This window comes from Coregonus clupeaformis, chromosome 7 (genome assembly GCF_020615455.1).
Source record: "Coregonus clupeaformis isolate EN_2021a chromosome 7, ASM2061545v1, whole genome shotgun sequence".
Taxonomy (NCBI): Eukaryota; Metazoa; Chordata; class Actinopteri; order Salmoniformes; family Salmonidae; genus Coregonus; species Coregonus clupeaformis.
Window position 1 is genome coordinate 21,930,705 of NC_059198.1, and position 25,659 is coordinate 21,956,363.

Here is a 25,659-nt window from a genome sequence, read left to right on the forward strand (position 1 = left end):
TGTAACAAAATGTGGAAAAAGTCAAGGGGTCTGAATACTTTCCGAATGCACTGTAGATGTCGATAGAGAAGAATAGAGGGATGGAAAAAAGAGTCGGCATCCTTTATCGCCAGACAGGGAATAATATTTTCATCCATGAGCCTCGCTGACCTTCGAACCTGACTTGTTTATATCCAGAGCTCTAACCGGTGCCCCGTTACTGATTAACCATTGGCTGAGGCTGAGAGAGAGAGAGCCTGTGATGTTTCTATCTATTTAAAGACACACCAGGGAGATTAAACACTAACTCCCCATGGGGCCTTTAGAGAACTTTTCTAACCCTTTTCAAACTAAACAACACAATGTTCTATTCTAGCACAGGTGTTCACCACTCTGTTGCACAAATAGACACACAAATGATTGTACACAGGCATTCACAGCCACGCAAACATGACCCCAGTGAGTCACACACCCCACGGCATGACGGTTAAGGTCAAGGGTCAAGTCACACCAACAGACACACTCCCACCCCCAACTCACCTACCCCACAAGCTCGCTCACCCTCACTGTGGAAGGAAACTGGACTGTCTACTTCAAAACAACTGTAGTGAACATTTTGTCCAACTCCCACCACAGGATTACAGCAGTGGTCCCATCAGTAAGTATTGGTAGAGGAGTTGGCTAAAGCACATAAAATGTGGGACCGGGCTTGAAAGTTGCAGTAGTTCCTCGCCTATCTTTTTCTCTGTATGTACGTTTTATGGTTAAATGGTTTTACAGGGAGGTAAGATCAATCCCTGTTTGAATAACCAACACACATCTGGTAAAACAGCCTTCCGGCATGACCCACTTACCCCATCGAGTATGGACAGACTACCCTCTCTCTGTTCCTCTCTTTGTGAGAATGCTAGAGGCATACACAGACCACGACTTTCCATATACCCAATACCAGTAAATATGCACTGAAGTTTAACTGTAATAACACAATCACAATCAGATGTGAGTTTGATTTATTAGGACCATATCTCTGTTTTTAGACAGTCGTTTTCTGGGGACAGACAATCAATACAAAATCAACCAATTCAAAATGAAAATCATCACCTGAAACACAAAATACTTTAAAAAATATACACCACCATGTTTAAATATTATTCTGTAGTAGAAGTATATCTTTAACTTTTGAAATAATTTATGTAATGTTACCGTAGTGCACTCTGTAGTGGATCAATGATGAGGGAATGTCTTTAGAAATAAATACATAAATATCACCAAAACAAACCAGCATGAGCAATAAGGTTTAGACAAACACAGAAATGAGATCAGAGGACAGCTGACAGGAGTCTACTGTGTCCGTTGGCATGGTTACAACAGGTTGGCATGGTAACAGAGCAAGAGGGAATGTGATGTATCATGTTACAGGAGAGAGATAGAGGTATGTTAAGGTGCTCTGTTTAGGGGGGGGTGTACATCATGGAGGTGCTGTGTACATAAGGGTGTTGAATGTGTATTCTATCCACACTGGTACAGTACACCCAGACCTACATACAGAGTTTATTTCACCTCTAGTAATCCAGGTTATATCATTGAAAACAAAACAAAAATGTACGACAAGAGCCTGGTTCCAAACAAATTAGACATACAGTAGATTATGGTAATAACAGGCTCTCACCACTGGTGGGTGGGATGACATGTTGTAACCTCCTCAGACAAGTATATGCACATTTGGCTCCAAAATTCTAATACTTTTTTGTTTCGTGTGCCAACACTAAGTGCACCTCGAGGAGCTTTGTGGCACACCTACACCACCTAGGGAAATACTATCAGGAAAATAGGGCTGTTGTGAATATAGGCGATTCTGTCGGAACTTGCAGTCCAACTCCTCTGACAATCATTGTTATCATGCCAAGAATCCTAATCCCCTATATTCACATCAGCCATTTATGATTTCACAATTTCATTAAACAAATAAGGTGCCAATGGCATAGGAGAACAAGGGCCTGAGGGCCAGCATCAATCCACACCTAGGAACACCACGATTGAACACACACACACACACACACTCACCCAAACTCACACAGATTCTGACACAACATTAGGACAACAACATGAACACAAACATGCATGCACAGCCAATATCGGCGAATTATATCGGTGAAATGATATACCCGTTGGGCTCCAAGTATAACCTATCCTCCACGTTTGAACCAAATGTTCCATGACACAACAAAAATGTGATTGTTTTGGGAACTTTGATGCCATTAACGTTCAAAATCTCAAACCCAGTTTTATGAACTCTGTATATGACTCTGGGTGCACTCTTCAGGTGCATTGTGTGTGTGTGTGTGTGTGTGTGTGTGACAGCCAGGTGATATGTCCAGGCTCTCTCTGTCTCAGCTAGCAGTGCTCTTGTCCTCGGTCTTCTCAGCCTGCCTGAGGGGAAACAGGAAGAAGGAATACACTTCATTTTTACTGAACACACCCTCAGCTGAATGTCAAACATCTTTCCTCGATTCCTTGTCATGATGACTAACCTTGCCCTTGCCAAACGGCAGGTCCTTCCAGAGCGTCTCCACAGCATCCCGACCCTGCTGACTCCAGCTGTACACAGAGTCCCTGCTCACCTGAGATGGAGACAACCACACACAAAATGGAAATATGGAATGGAAACATCAAACATTGTGTGTGTGTGTGTGTGTGTGTGTGTGTGTGTGTGTGTGTGTGTGTGTGGCGTGTGTACGTGTACATGGGGCAGTAGAGTATAGGAGTCCTGACCTCAATCAGACAAACCATCTGACAGATTTAGTGCCCATAAACAACACTTCTAGTGTCCCAAAATGTCACAAACACAAAACTCACAGAACTACAGCCATTAAAACCCCCCCAGTGACCAGTCAGAGGTCACAGCTTTCCATCCTACCTCAACTCGGAACTGCTGTCTAATCATCACTTTCCTATCCTGCTTCTACATCATCCTCTGTTATCATCCCCCTGTCGGTCTGATCTGGCTGTGTTGTGGCACACAGAAACACACACCTGTATCCTCTCTCTCTCTGGGTGTGCCTCTCTCAGACAACAACATTAAACAGGCCTAAAATATCCCAGGAATCCACACCAGAATAGGGCACCCTGCTTTGAAACCAAAAGGGCAGACTATCAATCACATACCCTCCCCACACACAAACACTCTTATTTCACAGCCAGAACTTCCTACAGGAAACCACAGCCCTTCCCATTGGGGAGAGAGGCGAAAAAGGGGTGGAAAGCACTAACATTGCACCACACACACACACACAGACCTTGGTTAAGGAGGAAGCCTGCTGGGGGTAGAACATGGAAGCAGTAAGAGCCATCAGCCCGACAGGAAACACCAGCCTCTTCACCCTGGAACCTAGAGACAAGAGTAGTGCTGAGCGATTACTGCTTTTTGAGGTCGGTTCAGTTTCAGTTTGGTTTTAGAAAAATAGTCAAGGTTTTAGATTTAGATTATTATTATTTTTATTTTTTACAATAAATGCATTGTGGGTTGAATGCTGTAACAACACAAAATTAAACAATTAATAAAAGTCCAATGATGGTAGTGACTGCCCATTACTGCTTATCACTTATTAACCGTCATTTATTCACATTACTTTAAAGCTAGAATGTGGTAAAAAGGTGAGGGATGGGCCTGGAGAAATGTAACCACTCTCAAATTCATAGACAGAGGCATGGATGCAAGTACTGACCATCCATGATATCGAAAGTATAGTTGAGGCTAAACAGTGTTTACATTTAGACATTGTTTACAAACATTGGAGTAAAACAAGCTTCTATTTTGGGTTCTGACGGGGTACGACAGTTGAACTAAGCTCATGTGGCATTTATAAGTTATATTCTTTAAGAATCAATGTGTACATACACTACATGGCCAAAGGTATGTGGACACCTGTTCTTCAAACATCTCATTCCAAAATCATGGGTATTAATATGGAGTTGGTCCCCCCTTTGCTGTTCCAACAGCCTCCACTCTTCTGGGTAGGCTTTACACTAGATGTTGGAACATTGCTGCGGGGACTTGCTTCCATTCAGCCAGCATTAGTGAGGTCGGGCACTGATGTTGGGCGATTACGCCTGGCTTGCAGTCAACGTTCCAATTCATCCCAAAGGTGTTCGATGGGGTTGAGGTCAGGACTCTGTGCAGGACAGTCAAGTTCTTCCACAACGATCTCGACAACGCATTTCTGTATGGACATCACTTTGTGCACGGGGGCATTGTCATGCTGAAACAGGAAAGGACCTTCCCCAAACTGTTGCCACAAAGTTGGAAGCACAGAATCGTCTATAATGTCATTATATGCTGTAGCGTTAAGATTTCCCTTCACTGGAACTAAGGGGCCTAGCCCGAACCATGAAAAACAACCCCAGACCATTATTCTTCCTCCACCAAACTTTATAGTTGGCAATATGCATTCGGGCAGGTAGCGTTCTCCTGGCATCCGCCAAACCCAGATTTGTCCGTCGGACTGCCAGATTGTGAAGCTTGATTCATCACTCCATAGAACGCGTTTTCACTGCTCCCAATGGCGGCGAGCTTTACACCACTCCAGCCGACGCTTGGTATTGCGCATGGTGATCTTAGGCTTGTGTGCAGCTGCTCGGCCATGGAAACCCATTTCATGAAGCTCCCGACTAACAGTTATTGTGCTGACGTTGCTTCCAGAGGCAGTTTGGAACTCGGTAGTGAGTGTTGCGCTACACGCTTCAGCGGTCCCGTTCTGTGAGCTTGTGTGGCCTACCACTTCATGGCTGAGCCATTGTTGCTCCTAGACGTTTCCATTTCACAATAACAGCACTTACAGTTGACCGGGGCAGCTCCAGCAGGGCAGAAATTTGACAAACGGACTTGTTGGAAAGGTGGCATCCGATGGCGATGCCACGTTGAAAGTCACTGAGCTCTTCAGTACGGGCCATTCTACTGCCAATGTTTGTCTATGGAGATTGCATGGCTATGCGCTCGATTTTATACACCTGTCAGCAACAGGAGTGGCTGAAATTGCCGAATCCACTAATTTGAAGGGGTGTCCACATATTGTAGTGTATATCAATGGATGTAGCAACTAAGGATTCTAGCTTTAATACTTTTTTTCAGTTGTGTATCCTACTTTTTATTTTATCACTTTATTATTTCATTCCAAGTCATCATCTCATCTCTGCTCAGGCTTTAGGAGCCAGCCAGCCATCTACAGACATGCCAGGACAAGTGGCAGCTGTGCGCAATGGATTCTGGTCATTGTAGTTAATGACTGTTGAATTTTGGCCTGTTGAAACTACAACTTCCTACTACATGGCAGAGTTCTTGCTTGATCTGATTTCTCTCTAGAGTAATGGCATACTGAGCTCACAGAATAAAATAAAGAACTAAATGGAATCCGAATAATTGAACCGACGTCGGTCAATTAGTTGTGCACACATTACCTTTGGCCAGGTACAATCCTAAGAAGCCAGAGAAGCCAATCACCCCGACGCTGGGATAGAGGTCAGGAGGAGGATCACTGAGGAACTCATATGTCTCTAAGAGGAAAGAGAGACAGAGAGAGGACACACCATTTTAACTATGTGTATGTAATGTGGTGTGTTATTGAAGGTCTCTGCATGATATATGTGTCTTCTCACCTCTCACTGTCCTGATGGAGGAGCTCACAGTGGGCTCTACAGTCCTGTAGACCTCCTGTTTCACAGGATATGACATCACAAAGAGGAGATAGAGAGAACCTTAATCTATGCTTCAATCACAGGAGGCTGCTGAGGGGAGGACAGCTCATAATAATGGCTGGGATGGAATGGTGTGGAAACCATGTGTTTAACGAGTTCGATACCATTCCATATATTCCGTTCCAGCCATTAGGATGAGTCACAACTCATTGTGTGTATGTTAGTGTGTCTAGTCTTAGTAGACAGTGTCTGTCACCTACCTCGGCTTTCTCCAGGGCAACCAGACCCGTTTCCTACAGGAAAACAAGAACTATTACCACAAACCTTAAATCTGAGGATTCCAAAAGAAAATGAGAGAGATGCCACTTGAGATTGCCTAAATTCACCCATTGTGTTCTAGTTGACAGGTAAGTAAGAGACATAGTGCATTCGGAAAGTATTCAGACCCCTTGACTTTGTCCACATTTTGTTACGTTACAGCCTTATTCTAAAACGGATTACATTTTTTTCATCAATCTACACACAATACCCCATAATGACAAAGCAAAAACAGGTTTCTAGAAATGTTTGCAAATGTACTAAAAATAAAAAATGGAATTATTACATTTACATTAGTATTCAGACTCAGTACTTTGTTGAAGCACCTTTGGCAGCGATTACAGCCTCGAGTCTTCTTGGGTATGACGCTACAAGCTTGGCACACCTGTATTTGGGGAGTTTCTATCATTATTCTCTGCAGATCCTCTCAAGCTCTGTCAGGTTGGATGGGGAGCGTCGCTGCACAGCTATTTTCAGGTCTCTCCAGAGATGTTCGATCAGGTTCAAGTCCGGGCTCCGGCTGGGCCACTCAAGGACATTCAGAGACTTGTCCCGAAGCCACTCCTGCGTTGTCTTGGCTGTGTGCTTAGGGTCATTGTCCTGTTGGAAGGTGAATCTTCGCCCCAGTCTGAGGTCCTGAGCACTCTGGGGGAGGTTTTCATCAAGGAACTCTCTGCACTTTCCTCCGTTCATCTTTCCCTTGATCCTGACTAGTCTCCCAGTCCCTGCTGCTGAAAAACAAATCCCACAGCATGATGCTGCCACCACCATGCTTCACCGTAGGGATGGTGCCAGGTTTCCTCCAGACGTGACACTTAGCATTCAGGCCAAAGAGTTAAATCTTGGTTTCATCAGACCAGAGAATCTTGTTTCTCATGGTCTGAGAGTCCTTTAGGTGCCTTTTGGCAAACACCAAGCAGGCTGTCATGTGCCTTTTCCTGAGGAGTGGCTTCTATCTGGCCACTCTACCATAAAGGCCTGATTGGTGGAGTGCTGCAGAGATGGTTGTCCTTCTAGAAGGTTCTCCCATCTCCACAGAGGAACTCTGGAGCTCTGTCAGGGTGACCATCGGGTTCTTGGTCACCTCCCTGACCAAGGCCCTTCTCCCCCGATTGCTCAGTTTAGCCAAGCGGCCAGCTCTAGGAAGCGTTTTGGTGGTTCCAAACTTCTTCCATTCCTTTCCCCAAATCTGTGCCTCGACCCAATCCTGTCGTCTCGGAGCTCTACGGACAATTCCTTCGACCTCATAGCTTGGTTGTTGCTCTGACAAGCACTGTCAATTGTGGGACCTTATATACACAGGTGTGTGCCTTTCCAAATCATGTCCAATCAATTGAATTTACCCCAGGTGGGCTCCAATCAAGTTGTAGAAATATCTCAAGGATGATCAATGGAAACAGGATGCACCTGAGCTAAATTTCGAGTCTCATAGCAAAGGGTCTGAATACTTATGTAAATAAGGTAAGTAATTTTTTAAAATTAAATTTGTAAACATTTCTAAAAACCTGTTTTCGCTTTGTCATTATGGGGTATTGTGTGTAGATTGATGAGGAAAGATGTGTATTTAATACATTTTAGAATAAGGCTGTAACGTAACAAAATGTGGAAAAAGTCAAGGGGTCTGAATACATTCCGAATGCACTGTATGTATGGGGGACAGAGGGAGAGAGGTGTACCTGACACTGGTTAGTGTAAGGCTCGGCCCATTTCCTCAGTTCGGCCACGCCTCGTTCCACTGGCCCCACCTCTGGCTCCACATACCTGAGCTGCGGCTCTGGAGTAACATACAGGGACGGGAGCTGCAACACACACACATTTCAAATCGAGCAGCCTACAGTAACGTTGTCCTGTCCAAGTAATTGTATCTGCAAAGTGGCTTGTGGGAGCCTGCACCCCACCCAAACAGCTCTTATTAGCAGATAAGATTGGACACGCATGTCATCTGTCCCTTCATATAACTGCCAAATAATTGTTCCTGGACAGGAGAGGGGACAGGACAGCCATACCAGCTACCTCTTCAATACTGAGACTCTGAGCTGCGGGTTTCTTCTTGACCTCGCTGGTGGCCAGGACAGTCGCAGTGCCCGGCATCAGACCCTGGACCCCTGACACAGCGGCAGACAGCGGCACCTAGCAGCGGTTACACATCATGACGCAGGATCATTACTTTTTGGTAAATGGGTAACTGCATGGCAAGAGTCAGGACATTCATGACAGGTATAGGAAGTAAGTTACACTAACGTTAGCTTACATAACAAGGGCAACGTTTTGCACAAAATCAAGAATACATTTAACGTTAGGTACAAGTGTGTTTTTTTTTTATACTGTGACACACCCGTTTTGTCCAGTAACGTTAATGCCATGGCCATATTTATGAATAAAAATACGTTTTACGATTCATTATTTTTGATCTCGAATTCAGATCGTAAAACGTCTTCTCTTTTAGCTAGTCATAAATATGGCTAGCTAGCTAACGTTAATGTAAAATATATTTTTAACTAACCCCTTCTATGTTAATATCATTGACCCTGGCCACACTACTGTAGTAAGTTAGTGGTTTGGTTTGCTGAGGCTGACATTAGCTAGCTAGCCCATGCTCAGCTCAACCAACATCACTCTTTTAAACAGTATTTTACTGTTGTCATATTGTAGTCTGCCATTAGCTACGTCTGTACTATTCTAAGATAACCTGAATGTATCATACAAGAGAAAAGTTTAACCATTACCAGCTTCCCAACGTTTGACATTTCACTTCCTGGTGACTTTGCTTTTGTACGGCAACTCGAACCAGGACAAAAACACCAGAATCCGCAATTGTAGAACGATGATCATTTCAACAGCGACATATGGTGGTCGCACACTATAGTGAGCGTCACAGGCGAGCACACCATACACTTTTCCCCAACACGGTGGTGGAAAAAGTACACATTTGTCATACTTGTGTAAAAGTATAGATACCTTAATAGAAAATTACTTGAGTAAAAGTCTAAAAGTATTTGGTTCTAAATATACTTAAGTATCAAAAGTAAAAGTATAAATAATTTCAAATATTAAGCAGATGGCACCATTTTCTTGTTTTTAAAATGTACGGCTAGCCAGGGGCACGCTCCAACATAATTTACAAAAGATGCATGTGTTTAGTGAGTCCGCCAGATCAGAGGCAGTGGGGATGACCACGTGTTATCTTGATAAGTGCGTGAATTTGACAATTTTCCTGTCCTGCTAAGCATTCAAAATGTAACGAGTACATTTGGGTGTCAGGGAAAATTTATAGGAATGTAGTGAAGTAAAAGTTGTCAAATATAAATAATAAAGTACAGATACCCCCCAAAAAACGACCTAGTTGTACTTTAAAGATTTTTACTTAAGTACTTTACACCACTGCCAACACACTCATTAAAACACTCAAGCAAAGCTGAAAAGCTTAACAGTATGAACATTTATTTCTGGATAGAAATTACAAAGTGTTCCAAACAGCAGTGTCTACTCAGATTATAGTAAATATATTGTTTGTCTGATTTATCTTTTTAAATACAGTCATCGTACAGGGTGTTTTTAGCCTCGATATTCTATTATTTTATCCTACTGAGACTGAGGGTTGATTATAAATGCTGAGCTATGACAAACAGACAGATAGACAAGCCATGTCCTAAACAAAAACAGCAGTAGTACATACACATGTTGAACAGCAGAGGGAGACCTCTGTTTAAAGACTGAAGTTTGGCATAATATTGGACAAAAAAAAAAACACTTTCAGTGGAGTTTCTCTATTGCGCATTACTTTTTAGCCCAGAAGTAGGTTTATGTCTGGAAAACCAACTGGGCCTTAGTGTTCATGATATTGATAGTAATTTTCACATGAGAAAATATTCACACAAAACAGACAGAGATGGGAGATGATGACAGAAGACCATATTACATCTAAGCTGCCTTAGTGATGTTAACAGTCCCTGTTTATACACTACTGCCCACAGCACGCACACATCTTATTCTGTCAAATGGAGCCACCTACCTGTGAGGGGGGTCTACCTGGTATTTATACAGTACCACAAACAGCTTATTGACTCTGACTGTGGGGGGAAAAGGCATGTTTGTATGCTACTGCATAAATACTGCACTGCGGGTTTGATTGAATAGAGCCGTGAGTGTAGGCAGGAGGACGCTGCGTAGAGGAGGGAGGGAGGGAAAGTAGAGGGAGAGGTGTAGAATCAGAGAAAGACTGACACCAATCTCTCTCTCTCAAAGTATCAAAGACTACGCTCTATTGCAATGCAAATCATATCAGCCCAACATCCCATTCCCAACCACAGTCACACAGAGTTAGCTGGTGGTGGATGGATGTTGGATAAACACGCATACAAAAAGGGGTGACAGACAGAACTGCAGAAGAACGTGCTTTAGCCCTTTTCATTGTTGCTCATGAAAAGATGAAAGAGAGAGATGAGCAGGTTCATAAGCTGCAGCTGGCTCAGTCAGACAGACAGTCAGGACTAAGCCAGGGTAGGGCTTTACAAAGTAGGATCCATAAATTAGCCAGATAACTTTTGACACTCAAAATATCAACTTTTGATTAGGCAAAAATAGTTAATGAGTTCCTGGGAGTATTGAGTATTGAGCCTATTTCATGTTTATCTTTAATATGAACTCATTTTATTTTCTGTATCAACTTGTTCTTTCCTCTTTTAAAAGAAAAAATCTAAGGTTGTTTAGTACAGTTCTGTGGCCAACTACCTGCTGCTACCATTTAAAACACCCTCCAGTAGTCAGCCACAGTAACACTCAGAGCAGACGGTTAACATCAATAAATAAAGTGTAATCTTAAATACAGTACTGCCAGAGAGACAGGGACCTTCACACTGCGGTCATCCCTAACCTCTGAACTCTTACATGGCTCTCTCAGTCAGCAGAACAGTGTTATTGCAGTGTAGTCATGACAATGCTAAATCATCACCATGATCTTCCTTCTCACATGCCCACTAGTGTGATGAGAGCATATGTTTTCTCTTTTATCTCACTCTGCTCATTCATGTATCACACACACACACACACACACACACACACACACACTCCAGCTCCACAGACTAATGGTGCTTTCAAGAGAACTGGGAAGGTCAAATCATGACGTCAATGATCTTCAAATTGGAAAGTCTGAGCTTTAGGATGATCCCAGAGTTTCCGACTTGGAATTCCGAGTTGGATGACCGTTAAACTATTTTTCCCCAGTTGGAGCTTGTCCACGCCCCCCCCCTCCCCAGAGTTCCCAGTTGTCTTGAACGCACTGAAGTCAGAGGTAGGAGATTTCCGAGTTCCCAGTTGTCTTGAAAGCGGCATCAGAGAGGGGGTTACAGAGAGACTGCATGACATCACATGACGATGACACAGCATGGTGGAGACATACAGACAGACATGGTTCAGACCAATGATGTATAAACCCTGGATTGCTGATGCTATGTATTGGCCAATGATGTATAAACCCTGGATTGCTGATGCTATGTATTGGCCAATGAAATGTATTTCAATAAAATGTTTCAAAGACAAAATTACATGTATTTAAGTATTTCCTTGTTGTAGTGGGGACAGTAACATTAGTACTCTCTAAACAATTTACTTTAAGGAATATGTTTTTTTATAAACGTTGTTTAATTTTTTTATGTTCAGTTCACATAATATAATTTAAACGTATATTATATATATATATATATTATATTAATATAATATACTTGTAAAAAACATGTGTAGACATTAATAAATGTATTTCTATAGCTTACAAAATCTTTTTTTTTTACAATGGAGTACCAAAATGGCTTCAATACAGCGCCCCCCTTGTCAGCCATCCAGGGTTTATACACATTCTTTCAGATAGACAGGGCTTGTAGGACTGTAGGCTGAAACATAATCATAATAACAACAATACGAAACTGACCTCAGTCCAAAATAAGACAGCTGAATCATGAAAAATTATTTATCATAATTTTTCATTTTTTTCTGAAAAGCTTATTTTGAAAACTATCACCACCACTGATCACTACCGCAGCTCCATTTTCTGCCCATGAGGACAGATTACTATGGCATGTTTAGTTCAGTCTGTACCTAGTTGAAAAGCTTCTGTGTTAGAGCGTTAGTGTCACACCTGTAAACACAGATCCTCCACCGCCCGGCCCACACCTGGAGCCTGGAGGAGTCTGTCTTAAAGGGGGGGTGTTCCCAAACCTTTAAAAAGGTTGTGTCTGAACTGCACCAGACCTCAGCTGCAGCGCCGGACGTGCTCCAGGACGTACTCAGGGAAGTGCAGAGTGCAGACCTGCAGCCCGTCCAGTTTGCAAGGCATCCTGGGATACTCATCCTCCTTCCACTTGTTGTCATCGGGGTCAAAGGTGAGGATGGAGTCGGAGTAATGTCCGTTATAGCAGAGGCCCCCCAGTACCATGATCTGTCTGTCCAGCACTGCCACGCCGTGTCCACTGCGCCCGATGGGCATTGACGCCAGGATGGTCCACTCATCTGTCTCAGGGTCGTAGACCTCCGTGGATGGGCAGCCTTGCGACTCGAACGACGCCCGGAGGATCACACACACCCCCCCGAACACGTATAGCTTCCCGTTGTGGGAGATCATCTTGTGGAAGCAGCGAGCGTAATTCATCTTCGACTTGTTCTCCCAGGAGCTGGTGGGTGTGTGTGTGTTGGGGAGGAGGGGGGTGCGGGCTGAACGCGTCCTGTGTGTGTCCGTTGTTCCTGCTCCTGCAGAGCCCGCCACACACACCCCTACCCCCGCGTCCCGCCCAGGGTCGAACACACACACCCCTCCCCCCACGTCCCGACCCGGGTCGAATAGACACATCCCTCCCCCCGTGTCCCACCCCGGGTCGAACACACACACCTGTTTAGAGGTGGATGAGGAAGTGATTCCTCCGGTGATGTAGAGTTTCCCATTCAGGACCGTGCCCTCGTGACCGTACTTGTTGACTGGGTACGGATCCACAAACTCCCAGCGGTCCGCCGTGATGTCATAGCGTTCCGTGGAGTAGAACGTCTCATCCCGCGTCCGCCCAGCCACCGCGTAGATGAACTTACCGATGACCCCCACTGCAAACTCTGACCTGGAAGTGAAGACATAACAAATTAAAATGACACTTTTCCCCCCTATTTTTATTTATATAAATTATGCACCTAATAGATCTTGTACAAACATGAAACCATGTCACACCTGGGAACTGACAACTACAGACCTGGGTACAGACATGTCAGCCATGCGTAGCCAGGAGTTCTGGCGGGGGTCGTAGCGGTAGACTTTAGAGGAGGCGTGGAACTCCCCGTCAGACCCTAGCTCCTCCCCCCCCAGCAGGAAGGCAAAGTTGTTGACGATGGCCAAGCAGTCTGGACGGAGGGGGACCTGGGGACCTTCCAACTCCCACCACACCTACAGACAGGTCATACACACATTACAGACACTTTATACACATTATAGACATACACATTATAGACATACACATTATAGACATACACATTATAGACAAGTTGAGTATGTAGTATGCTTATTGGTCATAGTATGGATATAGTTATTATGCCAAAAGTTCCCTGATGTCGTACTACACTCGCCAAAATACGTAGTATACAAGCAGTGGACACATTTTCCGTGCTTTTAGGGCCCATAATGCAATTCTTTAGAAAATGGGCGTGGCTGCACAACATTTTCAGATTTGAAGAAAATGGCTGGAAATATGCAGCCGAAGTCCGATGAGAGCGCATACAAATTCATTGCTTTAACTAATTATGACAAATGTTAAGAAAATGTTGAGCAATGTAATAAAGTAATGACTTTTCAAATAAGTTAGGTTCCACGTTATGTTGGCTGACAATTTGTTAGCTATGCAATCCTTACGAACCACATAGCATATCATTACAGCAGTTGCTTGTATGTACCGGTATGTTAGCTAGCTACCTCGTTAGTTGGCTACTAATACGTCGAACTTGCCTGTATATTAACTATATGCTATCTAATTACCCAACGTTTATTGACTTGATTATTCACGTAATTCTTAGCTTAGCTAAGTGGTATAGACGTTGTGCGTTCTCAATGGACATTGTTAATGAAGTCGGAAGATGTCTAGCTAGTAATTTGTTAGCTATGCTAACAAGCTAGCAAGAAGTTGCAAAGCAACAGCATCAACTTCCAGTAGACAGGCGAAGATCTAGTACACTCAACTGAAAGGATACCGTTCGTTTAGTGTAGTATACACTATGTTAGTATGGGTATTCGAACACAGCTATAGACACATTATAGATATATTATACACATTATCCACAGACTTCGACACTTTATAGACACATTATAGAAACTTTATGACCATTTTCTGCTAAGAAAATGAACAATGGCCGATTGTCCTCGTGACATATCTCCTCTGATTGTGAGCAAACCAACAAATCATCAACATATTGAACCAAAATGCTTCCACCAGGAGCAACAAAACCCTTAAGGTTCCTAGCCATTTCTTGGGCAAAGATGGCAGGTAATTCAACATACCCCTGGGGCATCACCGTCCAAGTAAATGTTTTACCAAGAAACGTAAAAGTAAAGACACATTCTAGCCACATTATGTGTATATAATGTGTGTATCGTGTGTATAATGTGTCTATAATGTTGCAGAATAGACATTACACCTGACATATTTAGAGCATGGCTGTAACAAAAGTTTCCACACCCAGTAGCTCTCCAGGAAGAGCATTGGTCCCCTCTGCTGTAGGCCTAATGCCTCTTCCTTGGGTCTGTGCAGCAGTAGGATTTTACCTTGGGTCTGTGCAGCAGTAGGATTTTACCTTGGGTCTGTGCAGCAGTAGGATCATACCTTGGGTCTGTGCAGCAGTAGGATCATACCTTGGGTCTGTGCAGCAGTAGGATTTTACCTTGGGTCTGTGCAGCAGTAGGATTTTACCTTGGGTCTGTGCAGCAGTAGGATTTTACCTTGGGTCTGTGCAGCAGTAGGATCATACCTTGGGTCTGTGCAGCAGTAGGATCTTACCTTGGGTTTGTGCAGCAGTAGGATCTTACCTTGGGTTTGTGCAGCAGTAGGATTTTACCTTGGGTTTGTGCAGCAGTAGGATCTTACCTTGGGTTTGTGCAGCAGTAGGATCTTGCTGTTGACCATGCTGTGTCCGATCATGCCCCTGAACACGGCTGTCTGCGGTCGGACCGAGCGGATGCGGTTGGACCGCGTCTCGACCAGCGGCTGCTCGTTGACGTCGTGGAAGTAGCTGAGAGCCTGGTCCACCTCCTGACGCAGCTGTCGAGAGTAACGATAGAACTCTGACGTCTTCACCTGAGGGAGATGAAGAGTTAGTCAGAGGTATCATTGAGAAAAGCAGGAACCATATGTGTGACTCATCTTGCAACAGTGTCAGTAAGTGTGTGTATGTTTCTGTGTGTGTGTGTATTGTTGTGTGTAGGCTTGCCACAACACCAACATTTTACAAACGATACAATACCAGGCCAAGTATCAAGATACCGAGTAGTATCTCACATCAACACCATTATCCCAGAAACCCTAGACCCACTCCGATTTGCATACCGCCCCAACAGATCCACAGATGATGCAATCTCTACTGCACTCCACACTGCCCTTTCCCACCTGGACAAAAGGAACACCTATGTGAGAATGCTATTAATTGACTACAGCTCAGCGTTCAACACCATAGAGCCCTCAAAGCTCATCACTAAGCTAAGGATCCTGGGACTAAACACCTCCCTCTGCAACTGGATCCTGGACTTCCTGACGGGCCGCCCCCAGGTGGTAAGAGTAGGTAACAACACATCTGCCACACTGATCCTCAACACGGGGGCCCCTCAGGGGTGCGTGCTCAGTCCCCTCCTGTACACCATCATTAAGTTTGCCGATGACACAACAGTGGTAGGCCTGATCACCGACAACGATGAGACAGCCTATAGGGAGGAGGTCAGGGACCTGACTGTGTGGTGCCAGGATAACAACCTCTCCCTCAACGTGATCAAGACAAAGGAGATGATTGTCACTACAGGAAAAGGAGGACCGAGCACGTCCCCATTCTCATCGACAGGGCTGTAGTGGAGCAGGTTGAGAGCTTCAAGTTCCTTGGTGTCCACATCACCAACAAACTATCATGGTCCAAACACACCAAGACAGTCGTGATGAGGGCACGACAAAGCCTATTCCCCCTCAGTAGACTGAAATGATTTGGCATGGGTCCTCAGATCCTCAAAAGGTTCTACAGCTGCACCATCGAGAGCATCATGACTGGTTGCATCACTGCCTGGTATGGCAACTGCTTGGCCTCCGACCGCAAGGCAATACAGAGGGTAGTGCGTACGGCCCAGTACATCGCTGGGGCCAAGCTTCCTGCTATCCAGGACCTCTATACCAGGCAGTGTCAGAGGAAGGCCCTAAAAATTGTCAAAGATTCCAGCTACCCTAGTCAGCCAGTCTAGGTCCAAAAGGCTTCTTAACAGCTTCTACCCCCAAGCCATAAGACTCCTGAACAGCTAATCAAATGGCTACCTGGACAATTTGCATTTACCCCCCCTCCCCCTCTACTCTTTTATGCTGCTGCCACTCACTGTTTATCATCTATGCATAGTCACTTTAACTCTACCTACAGTTGAAGTCGGAAGTTTACATACACTTAGGTTGGAGTCATTAAAACTAGTTTTTCAACCACTCCACGAATTTCTTGTTAACAAACTATAGTTTTGGCAAGTCGGTTAGGACATCTACTTTGTGCATGACACAAGTAATTTTTCCAACAATTGTTTACAGACAGATTATTTCACTTATAATTCACTGTATCACAATTCCAGTGGGTCAGAAGTTTACATACACTAAGTTGACTGTACCTTTAAACAGCTTGGAAAATTCCAGAAAATGATGTCATGGCTTTAGAAGCTTCTGATAGGCTAATTGACATCATTTGAGTCAATTGGAGGTGTACCTGTGGATGTATTTCAAGGCCTACCTTCAAACTCAGTGCCTCTTTGCTTGACATCATGGGAAAATCAAAAGAAATCTGCCAAGACCTCAGATTTTTTTTTTGTAGATCTCCACAAGCGTGGTTCATCCTTGGGAGCAATTTCCAAACGCCTGAAGGTACCACGTTCATCTGTACAAACAATAGTACACAAGTATAAACACTATGGAACCACGCAGCCGTCATACCGCTCAGGAAGGAGACGCGTTCTGTCTCCTAGAGATAAACGTAGAACAACAGCAAAGGAGCTTGTGAAGATGCTGGAGGAAACAGGTACAAAAGTATCTATAGCCACAGTAAAACAAGTCCTATATCGACATAACCTGAAAGGCCGCTCAGCAAGGAAGAAGCCACTGCTCCAAACCGCCATAAAAAAGCCAGACTACGGTTTGCAACTGCACATGGGGACAAAGATCGTACTTTTTGGAGAAATGTCCTCTGGTCTGATGAAACAAAAATAGAACTGTTCGGCCATTAAGACAATAGTTATGTTTGGAGGAAAAAAGGGGGTGGCTTGCAAGCCGAAGAACACCATCCCAACCGTGAAGAACGGGAGTGGCAGCATCATGCTGTGGGGGTGCTTAGCTGCAGGTGGGAATGGTGCACTTCACAAAATAGATGGCATCATGAGGAAGGAAAATTATGTGAATATCTCAAGACATCAGTCAGGAAGTTAAAGCTTGGTCGCAAATGGGTCTTCTAAATTGACAATGACCCCAAGCATACTTCCAAAGTTGTGGCAAAATGGCTTAAGGACAACAAAGTCAAGGTATTGGAGTGGCCATCACAAGCCCTGACCTCAATCCTATAGAACATTTGTGGGTAGAACTGAAAAGGTGTGTGCAAGCAAGGAAGCCTACAAACGTGACTCAGTTACACCAGCTCTGTCAGGAGGAATGGGCCAAAATTCACCCAACTTATTGTGGGAAGCTTGTGGAAGGCTACCCGAAACGTTTGACACAAGTTAAACAATTTAAAGGCAATGCTACCAAATACTAATTGAGTGAATGTAAACTTCTGACCCACTGGGAATCAAAAAAAAGTATTTGATCCCCTGCTGATTTTGTACGTTTGCCCACTGACAAAGACATGATCAGTCTATAATTTTAATGGTAGGTTTATTTGAACAGTGAGAGACAGAATAACAACAAAAAAATCCAGAAAAACGCATGTCAAAAATGTTATAAATTGGTTTCCATTTTAATAAGGGAAATAAGTATTTGACCCCTCTGCAAAACATGACTTAGTACTTGGTGGCAAAACCCTTGTTGGCAATCACAGAGGTCAGACGTTTCTTGTAGTTGGCCACCAGGTTTGCACACATCTCAGGAGGGATTTTGTCCCACTCCTCTTTGCAGATCTTCTCCAAGTCATTAAGGTTTCGAGGCTGACGTTTGGCAACTCGAACCTTCAGCTCCCTCCACTCGATTTTCTATGGGATTAAGGTCTGGGGACTGGCTAGGCCACTCCAGGACCTTAATGTGCTTCTTCTTGAGCCACTCCTTTGTTACCTTGGCCGTGTGTTTTGGGTCATTGTAATGCTGGAATACCCATCCACGGCCCATTTTCAATGCCCTGGCTGAGGGAAGGAGGTTCTCACCCAAGATTTGACGGTACATGGCCCCGTCCATCGTCCCTTTGATGCGGTGAAGTTGTCCTGTCCCCTTAGCAGAAAAACACCCCCAAAGCATAATGTTTCCACCTCCATGTTTGACGGTGGGGATGGTGTTCTTGGGGACATAGGCAGCATTCCTCCTCCTCCAAACACGGCGAGTTGATGCCAAAGAGCTCGATTTTGGTCTCATCTGACCACAACACTTTCACACATTTCTCCTCTGAATCATTCAGATGTTCATTGGCAAACTTCAGAAGGGCCTGTATATGTGCTTTGTTGAGCAGGGGGACCTTGCGGGCGCTGCAGGATTTCAGTCCTTCACAGCGTAGTGTGTTACCAATTGTTTTCTTGGTGACTATGGTCTCAGCTGCCTTGAGATCATTGACAAGATCCTCCCGTGTAGTTCTGGGCTGATTCCTCACCGTTTTTATGACCATTGCAACTCTACGAGGTGAGATCTTTGTAGGATTTTTTATGAATTTATTTGCAAATTATGGTGGAAAATAAGTATTTGGTCACCTACAAACAAGCAAGATTTCTGGCTCTCACAGACCTGTAACTTCTTCTTTAAGAGGCTCCTCTGTCCTCCACTCGTTACCTGTATTAATGGCACCTGTTTGAACTTGTTATCAGTATAAAAGACACCTGTCCACAACCTCAAACAGTCACACTCCAAACTCCACTATGGCCAAGACCAAAGAGCTGTCAAAGGACACCAGAAACAAAATTGTAGACCTGCACCAGGCTGGGAAGACTGAATCTGCAATAGGTAAGCAGCTTGGTTTGAAGAAATCAACTGTGGGAGCAATTATTAGGAAATGGAAGACATACAAGACCACTGATAATCTCCCTCAATCTGGGGCTCCACGCAAGATCTCACCCTGTGGGGTCAAAATGATCACAAGAACGGTGAGCAAAAATCCCAGAACCACACGGGGGACCTAGTGAATGACCTGCAGAGAGCTGGGACCAAAGTAACAAAGCCTACCATCAGTAACACACTACGCCGCCAGGGACTCAAATCCTGCAGTGCCAGACGTGTCCCCCCTGCTTAAGCCAGTACATGTCCAGGCCCGTCTGAAGTTTGCTAGAGTGCATTTGGATGATCCAGAAGAGGATTGGGAGAATGTCATATGGTCAGATGAAACCAAAATAGAACTTTTTGGTAAAAACTCAACTCGTCGTGTTTGGAGGACAAAGAATGCTGAGTTGCATCCAAACAACACCATACCTACTGTGAAGCATGGGGGTGGAAACATCATGCTTTGGGGCTGTTTTTCTGCAAAGGGACCAGGACGACTGATCTGTGTAAAGGAAAGAATGAATGGGGCCATGTATCGTGAGATTTTGAGTGAAAACCTCCTTCCATCAGCAAGGGGCATTGAAGATGAAACGTGGCTGGGTCTTTCAGCATGACAATGATCCCAAACACACCGCCCGGGCAACGAAGGAGTGGCTTCGTAAGAAGCATTTCAAGGTCCTGGAGTGGCCTAGCCAGTCTCCAGATCTCAACCCCATAGAAAATCTTTGGAGGGAGTTGAAAGTCCGTGTTGCCCAGCGACAGCCCCAAAACATCACTGCTCTAGAGGAGATCTGCATGGAGGAATGGGCCAAAATACCAGCAACAGTGTGTGAAAACCTTGTGAAGACTTACAGAAAACGTTTGACCTGTGTCATTGCCAACAAAGGGTATATAACAAAGTATTGAGAATTTTTTGTTATTGACCAAATACTTATTTTCCACCATAATTTGCAAATAAATTCATTAAAAATCCTACAAGGTGATTTTCTGGATTTTCTTTTCTCCTTTTGTCTGTCATAGTTGACGTGTACCTATGATGAAAATTACAGGCCTCTCTCATCTTTTTAAGTGGGAGAACTTGCACAATTGGTGGCTGACTAAATACTTTTTTTCCCCCCACTTATTTTATATTTGAGATTCTTCAAATAGCCACACTTTGCCTTGACGACAGCTTTGCACACTCTAGGCATTCTCTCAAACAGCTTCACCTGGAATGCTTTTCCAACAGTCTTGAAGGAGTCCCCACAAACGCTGAGCACTTGTTGGCTGCTTTTCCTTCACTCTGCGGTCTGACTCATCCCAAACCATCTCAATTGGGTTGAGGTCACAGACAGTGTCACCAGCAAAGCACCTCCACACCATAACTCCTCCTCCTCCATGCTTTACGGTGGTAAATACACATGCGGAGATCATCCGTTCACCCACACCGCATCTCACAAAGACACGGTGGTTGGAACCAAAAATCTCAAATTTGGACTCCAGACCAAAGGACACATTTCCACCGGTCTAATGTCCATTGCTCGTGTTTCTTGGCCCAAGCAAGTCTCTTCTTCTTATTGGTGTCCTTTAGTAGTGGTTTCTTTGCAGCAATTCGACCATGAAGGCCTGATTCACACAGTCCCCTCTGAACAGTTGATGTTGAGATGTGTCGGTTACTTGAACTCTGTGAAGCATTTATTTGGGCTGCAATTTCTGAGGCTGGTAACTCTAATGAACTTATCCTCTGCAGCAGAGGTAACTCTGGGTCTTACATTCCTGTGGCGGTCCTCATGAGAGCCAGTTTCATCATAGCGCTTGATGGTTTTTGCGACTGCACTTGAAGAAACTTTCAAAATTCTTGAAATGTTCCGTATTGACTGACCTTCATGTCTTAAAGTAATGATGGACTGTCATTTCTCTTTGCTTATTTGAGCTGTTCTTGCCATAATATAGACTTGGTATTTTACCAAATAGGGCGATCTTCTGTATATCCCCCCTACCTTGTCACAACACAACTGATTGGCTCAAAATAATTAAGGAAAGAAATTCCACAAATTTACTTTTAAGAAGGCACACCTGTTAATTGAAGCTGGTTGAGAGAATACCAAGAGTGTGGAAAGCTGTCATCAAGGCAAAGGGTGGCTATTTGAAGAATCTCAAATATAACATATATTTTGATTTGTTTAACACTTTTTTGGTTACTATATGATTCCATATGTGTTATTTCATAGTTTTGATGTCTTCACTATTATTCTACAATATATGAAATAGTAAAAATAAAGAAAAACCCTTGAATGAGTAGGTGTGTCCAAACATGACTGGTAGTGTATGTAAATAAGGTATTTCTGTTTGTTATTTTTAATACATTTGCAGAAATGTCTAAAAACCTGTTTCCGCTTTGTCATTATGGGGTATTGTGTGTAGATTGATGAGGATTTTTACTTTCCGAAGGCACTGTACATGCATAATGATCTGCATGTCTCTCAGAATGATCTTCTTGACCCTAACCAGTCAGGCTTCAAGACGGGTCACTCAACCGAGACTGCTCTTCTCTGTGTCACGGAGGCTCTCTGCACTGCCAAAGCTGACTCTCTCTCCTCTGTTCTCATCCTCCTAGATCTATCCCCTGCCTTTGACACCGTGAACCATCAGATCCTCCTCTCCACCCTCTCAGGGCTGGGCATCTCAGGCTATGCACACTCTTGGATTGCATCCTACCTTGCAGGCCCCTCCTACCAGGTGACGTGGAGAGGATCTGTGTCTGCACCACGTACTCTCACTACTGGTGTCCCCCAGGTCTCGATTCTAGGCCCTCTCCTATTCTCTCTATACACCAAGTCACTCGGCTCCGTCATATCCTCACATGGTCTCTCCTATCATTGCTATGCGGATGACACTCAACTACTTTTCTCCTTCCCCCCTTCTGACACCCAGGTGGCGACATGCATCTCTGCATGCCTGGCACATATCTCAACTTGGATTTCGGCCCACCAAGCTCAACCTTGACAAGACGGAACTGCTCTTCCTCCCGGGGAAGGCCTGCCCGCTCAAAGACCTCTCCATCATGGTTGACAACTCCGCAGTGTCACCCTCCCAGACTGCAAAGAAACTTGGCGTGACCCTGGACAACACCCTGTCGTTCTCTGCAAACATCAAAGCAGTGACCCGCTCCTGCAGCTTCATGCTCTACAACATCCGTAGAGTATGACCCTACCTCACACAGGAAGCATCGCAGGTCCTAATCCAGGCACTAGTCCTCTCCCATCTGGACTACTGCAACTCACTGTTGCCTGGTTTTAAACCTTCCCAAGTTCTCTCATGTCACCCCGCTCCTCCGCACCCTCCACTGGCTTCCAGTCGAAGCTCGCATCCACTACAATAACATGTTGCTTACCTACGGAACAGCAAGAGGAACTGCCCCTCCCTACCTTCAGGCTATGCTCAATCCTACACCCCAACCCGAGCACTCCGTTCTGTCACCTCAGGTCTCTTGGCCATCCCACACCTACAGGAGGGCAGCTCCCGCTCAGCCCAGTCCAAGCTCTTCTCTGTCCTGGCACCCCAATGGTGGAACCAACTTCCCCCTGAAGCTTGGACAGCAGAGTCCCTGCTCATCTTCCGAAAACATCTGAAACCATACCTCTTCAAACAGTATCTTAAATAATCATCCTCCTCATCTCGATCCCCCCCCCCAATTTAAAAATTAAACAATTCAAAAATACACTCAAACACCCCCACCCCCCACCCACCTTCTAGCGCTGACTCTACTGACAGCTACGTTATTGAGCAAATTTTTTTACTTTCTATGTCTGTGATATGTGGTTGTCCCACCTAGCTATCTTAAGATGAATGCACTAAGTGTAAGTTGCTCTGGATAAGAGCATCTGCTAAATGACTAAAATGTAGAAATGTAAATGTAATTGTTTCAGTAAGGGGAAAACACTGCATGAAACCTTTACTCTTCAGTTAAAACTGACACACATACTCCCCCCTTCCTCACACACTCTCTCTGTCTTCCTCACTCTCAGAAACACACACCACTCTCTCTCCCACACATACTGCTCCCAACTTTTAAAACGTTAGGCACTAAACAGAATTTAAAGGCACACCAGAAATAAATAGATTTAAAATCAAATCAAATTTTATTTGTCACACGCGACAAGTGAAATGCTTACTTACAAGCCCTTAACCAACAATGCAGTTTTAAGAAAGAATACTAAAAAAAAGTAATAATAATTATAATTAAAAGAGCAGCAGTAAAATAACAATAGCGAGGCTATATACAGGGGGTACCGGTACCGAGTCAATGTGTGGGAGCACCGGTTAGTCGAGGTAATATGTACATGTAGGTAGAGTTATTAAAGTGACTATGCATAGATAATAAACAGAGTAGCAGCAGCATAAAAGAGGGGGGAGGGGGGCAATGCAAATAGTCTGGGTACTGGATTAGATGTTCAGGAGTCTGGATTAGATGTTCAGGAGTCTTATGGCTTGGGGGTAGAAGCTGTTTAGAAGCCTCTTGCGGTCGGATGCCAAGCAATTGCCATACCAGGCAGTGATGCAACCAGTCAGGATGCTCTCGATAGTGCAGCTGTAGAACCTTTTGAGGATCTGAGGACCCATGCCATATCTTTTCAGTCTCCTTAGGGGGAATAGGTTTTGTCGTGCCCTCTTCACGACTGTCTTGGTGTGCTTGGACCATGTTAGTTTGTTGGTGATGTGGACACCAAGGAACTTGAAGCTCTCTACCTGCTCCACTACAGCCCAGTCAATGAGAATGGGGGCGTGCTCGGTCGTCTTCTTTTTCCTGTAGTCCACAATCATCTCCTTTGTCTTGATCACGTTGAGGGAGAGGTTGTTGTCCTGGCACCACACGGCCAGGTCTCTGACCTGCTCCCTATAGGCTGTCGCGTCGTTGTTGGTGATCAGGCCTACCACTGTTGTGTCATCGGGAAACTTAATGATGGTGTTGGAGTCGTGCCTGGCCATGCAGTCATGCGTGAACAGGGAGTACAGGAGGGGACTGAGCACACACCCCTGAGGGGCCCCCGTGTTGAGGAGCAGATTGGCGGATGTGTTGTTACCTACCCTTACCACCTGGGGGCGGCCCGTCAGGATCCAGCTGCAGAGGGAGGTGTTTAGTCCCAGGGTCCTTAGCTTAGTGATGAGCTTTGAGGGCACTATGGTGTTGAACACTGAGCTGTAGTCAATTAATATCATTCTCACATAGGTGTTCCTTTTGTCCAGGTGTGAAAGGGCAGTGTGGAGCGCAATAGAGATTGTATCATCTGTGGATCTGTTGGGGCGGTATGCAAATTGGAGTGGGTCTAGGGTTTCTGGGATAATGGTGTTGTGAGCCATGACCAGCCTTTCAAAGCACTTCATGGCTACACTGTGAGTGCTAAGGGGCGGTAGTAATTTAGGCAGGTTACCTTAGTGTTCTTGGGCACAGGGACTATGGTGGTCTGCTTAAAACATGCTGGTATTACAGACTCAAACAGGGAGAGGTTGAAAATGTCAGCGCATGCTTGGAGTACACGTCCTGGTAATCCGTCAGGCCCTGCGGCCTTGTGAATGTTGACCTGTTTAAAGGTCTTACTCACATCGGCTACGGAGAGCGTGATCACACAGTCGTCCGGAACAGCTGATGCTCTCATGCATGTTTCAGTGTTATTTGCCTGGAAGCGAGCATAGAAGTAATTTAGCTCGTCTGGCAGGCTTGTGTCACTGGGCAGCTCACGGCTGTGCTTCCCTTTGTAGTCTGTAATAGTTTGCAAGCCCTGCCACATCCGACGAGCGTCGGAACCGGTGTAGTACGATTCGATCTTAGTCCTGTATTGACGCTTTGCCTGTTTGATGGTTCGTCGGAGGGCATAGCGGGATTTCTTATAAGCTTCCGGTTTAGAGTCCCACTCCTTGAAAGCGGCAGCTCTACCCTTTAGCTCAGTGCGGATGTTGCCTGTAATCCATGGCTTCTGGTTGGGGTATGTACGTACAGTCACTGTGGGGACGACGTCATCAATGCACTTATTGATGAAGCCAGTGACTGATGTGGTGTACTCCTCAATGCCATCAGAAGAATCCAGGAACATATTCCAGTCTGTGCTAGCAAAACAGTCCTGTAGCTTAGCATCTGCTTCAACTGACCACTTTTTTATTGACCGAGTCACTGGTCCTTCCTGCTTTAGTTTTTGCTTGTAATCAGGAATCAGGAGGATAGAATTATGGTCAGATTTGCCAAATGGAGGACGAGGGAGAGCTTTGTACATGTCTCTGTGTGTGG

The 25,659-nt window shown here is 44.7% G+C and overlaps 2 protein-coding genes across 7 annotated transcripts in view; both read right to left on the bottom strand.

The window, feature by feature from the left end:
- Nucleotides 1-972: 972 nt before the first annotated feature.
- On the bottom strand, nucleotides 973-8,820 carry apoob (apolipoprotein O, b). 2 transcript variants are annotated; one of them, XM_041880106.2, is made up of 9 exons: nucleotides 8,715-8,820; nucleotides 8,002-8,118; nucleotides 7,665-7,787; nucleotides 5,931-5,963; nucleotides 5,632-5,686; nucleotides 5,434-5,529; nucleotides 3,276-3,367; nucleotides 2,511-2,600; nucleotides 973-2,405 (listed from the first exon to the last, which is right to left on the bottom strand). In XM_041880106.2, exons 1-9 carry the CDS (start codon nucleotides 8,733-8,735, stop codon nucleotides 2,370-2,372), a joined length of 663 nt encoding a protein of 220 aa, XP_041736040.1. In that variant the 5' UTR covers nucleotides 8,736-8,820; the 3' UTR covers nucleotides 973-2,369. The 2 variants fall into 2 exon arrangements, with proteins under 2 accessions (XP_041736040.1, XP_041736041.1); XM_041880107.2 differs by having other exon boundaries at nucleotides 973-2,409.
- Nucleotides 8,821-11,709: 2,889 nt separating this feature from the next.
- The window catches only part of LOC121569286 (kelch-like protein 15), a 44,186-nt gene continuing 30,236 nt past the window's right edge, over nucleotides 11,710-25,659 (bottom strand). For all 5 annotated transcript variants that reach the window (XM_041880103.2, XM_041880101.2, XM_041880105.2 and 2 more), the window contains 3 exons: nucleotides 15,093-15,302; nucleotides 13,215-13,405; nucleotides 11,710-13,085 (listed from right to left, as the gene is read on the bottom strand). In XM_041880103.2, coding sequence (XP_041736037.1) covers nucleotides 12,233-13,085; nucleotides 13,215-13,405; nucleotides 15,093-15,302 — 1,254 coding nt within the window. In that variant the 3' untranslated portion in view covers nucleotides 11,710-12,232. The remainder of the gene's footprint in view (nucleotides 13,086-13,214; nucleotides 13,406-15,092; nucleotides 15,303-25,659) is intronic.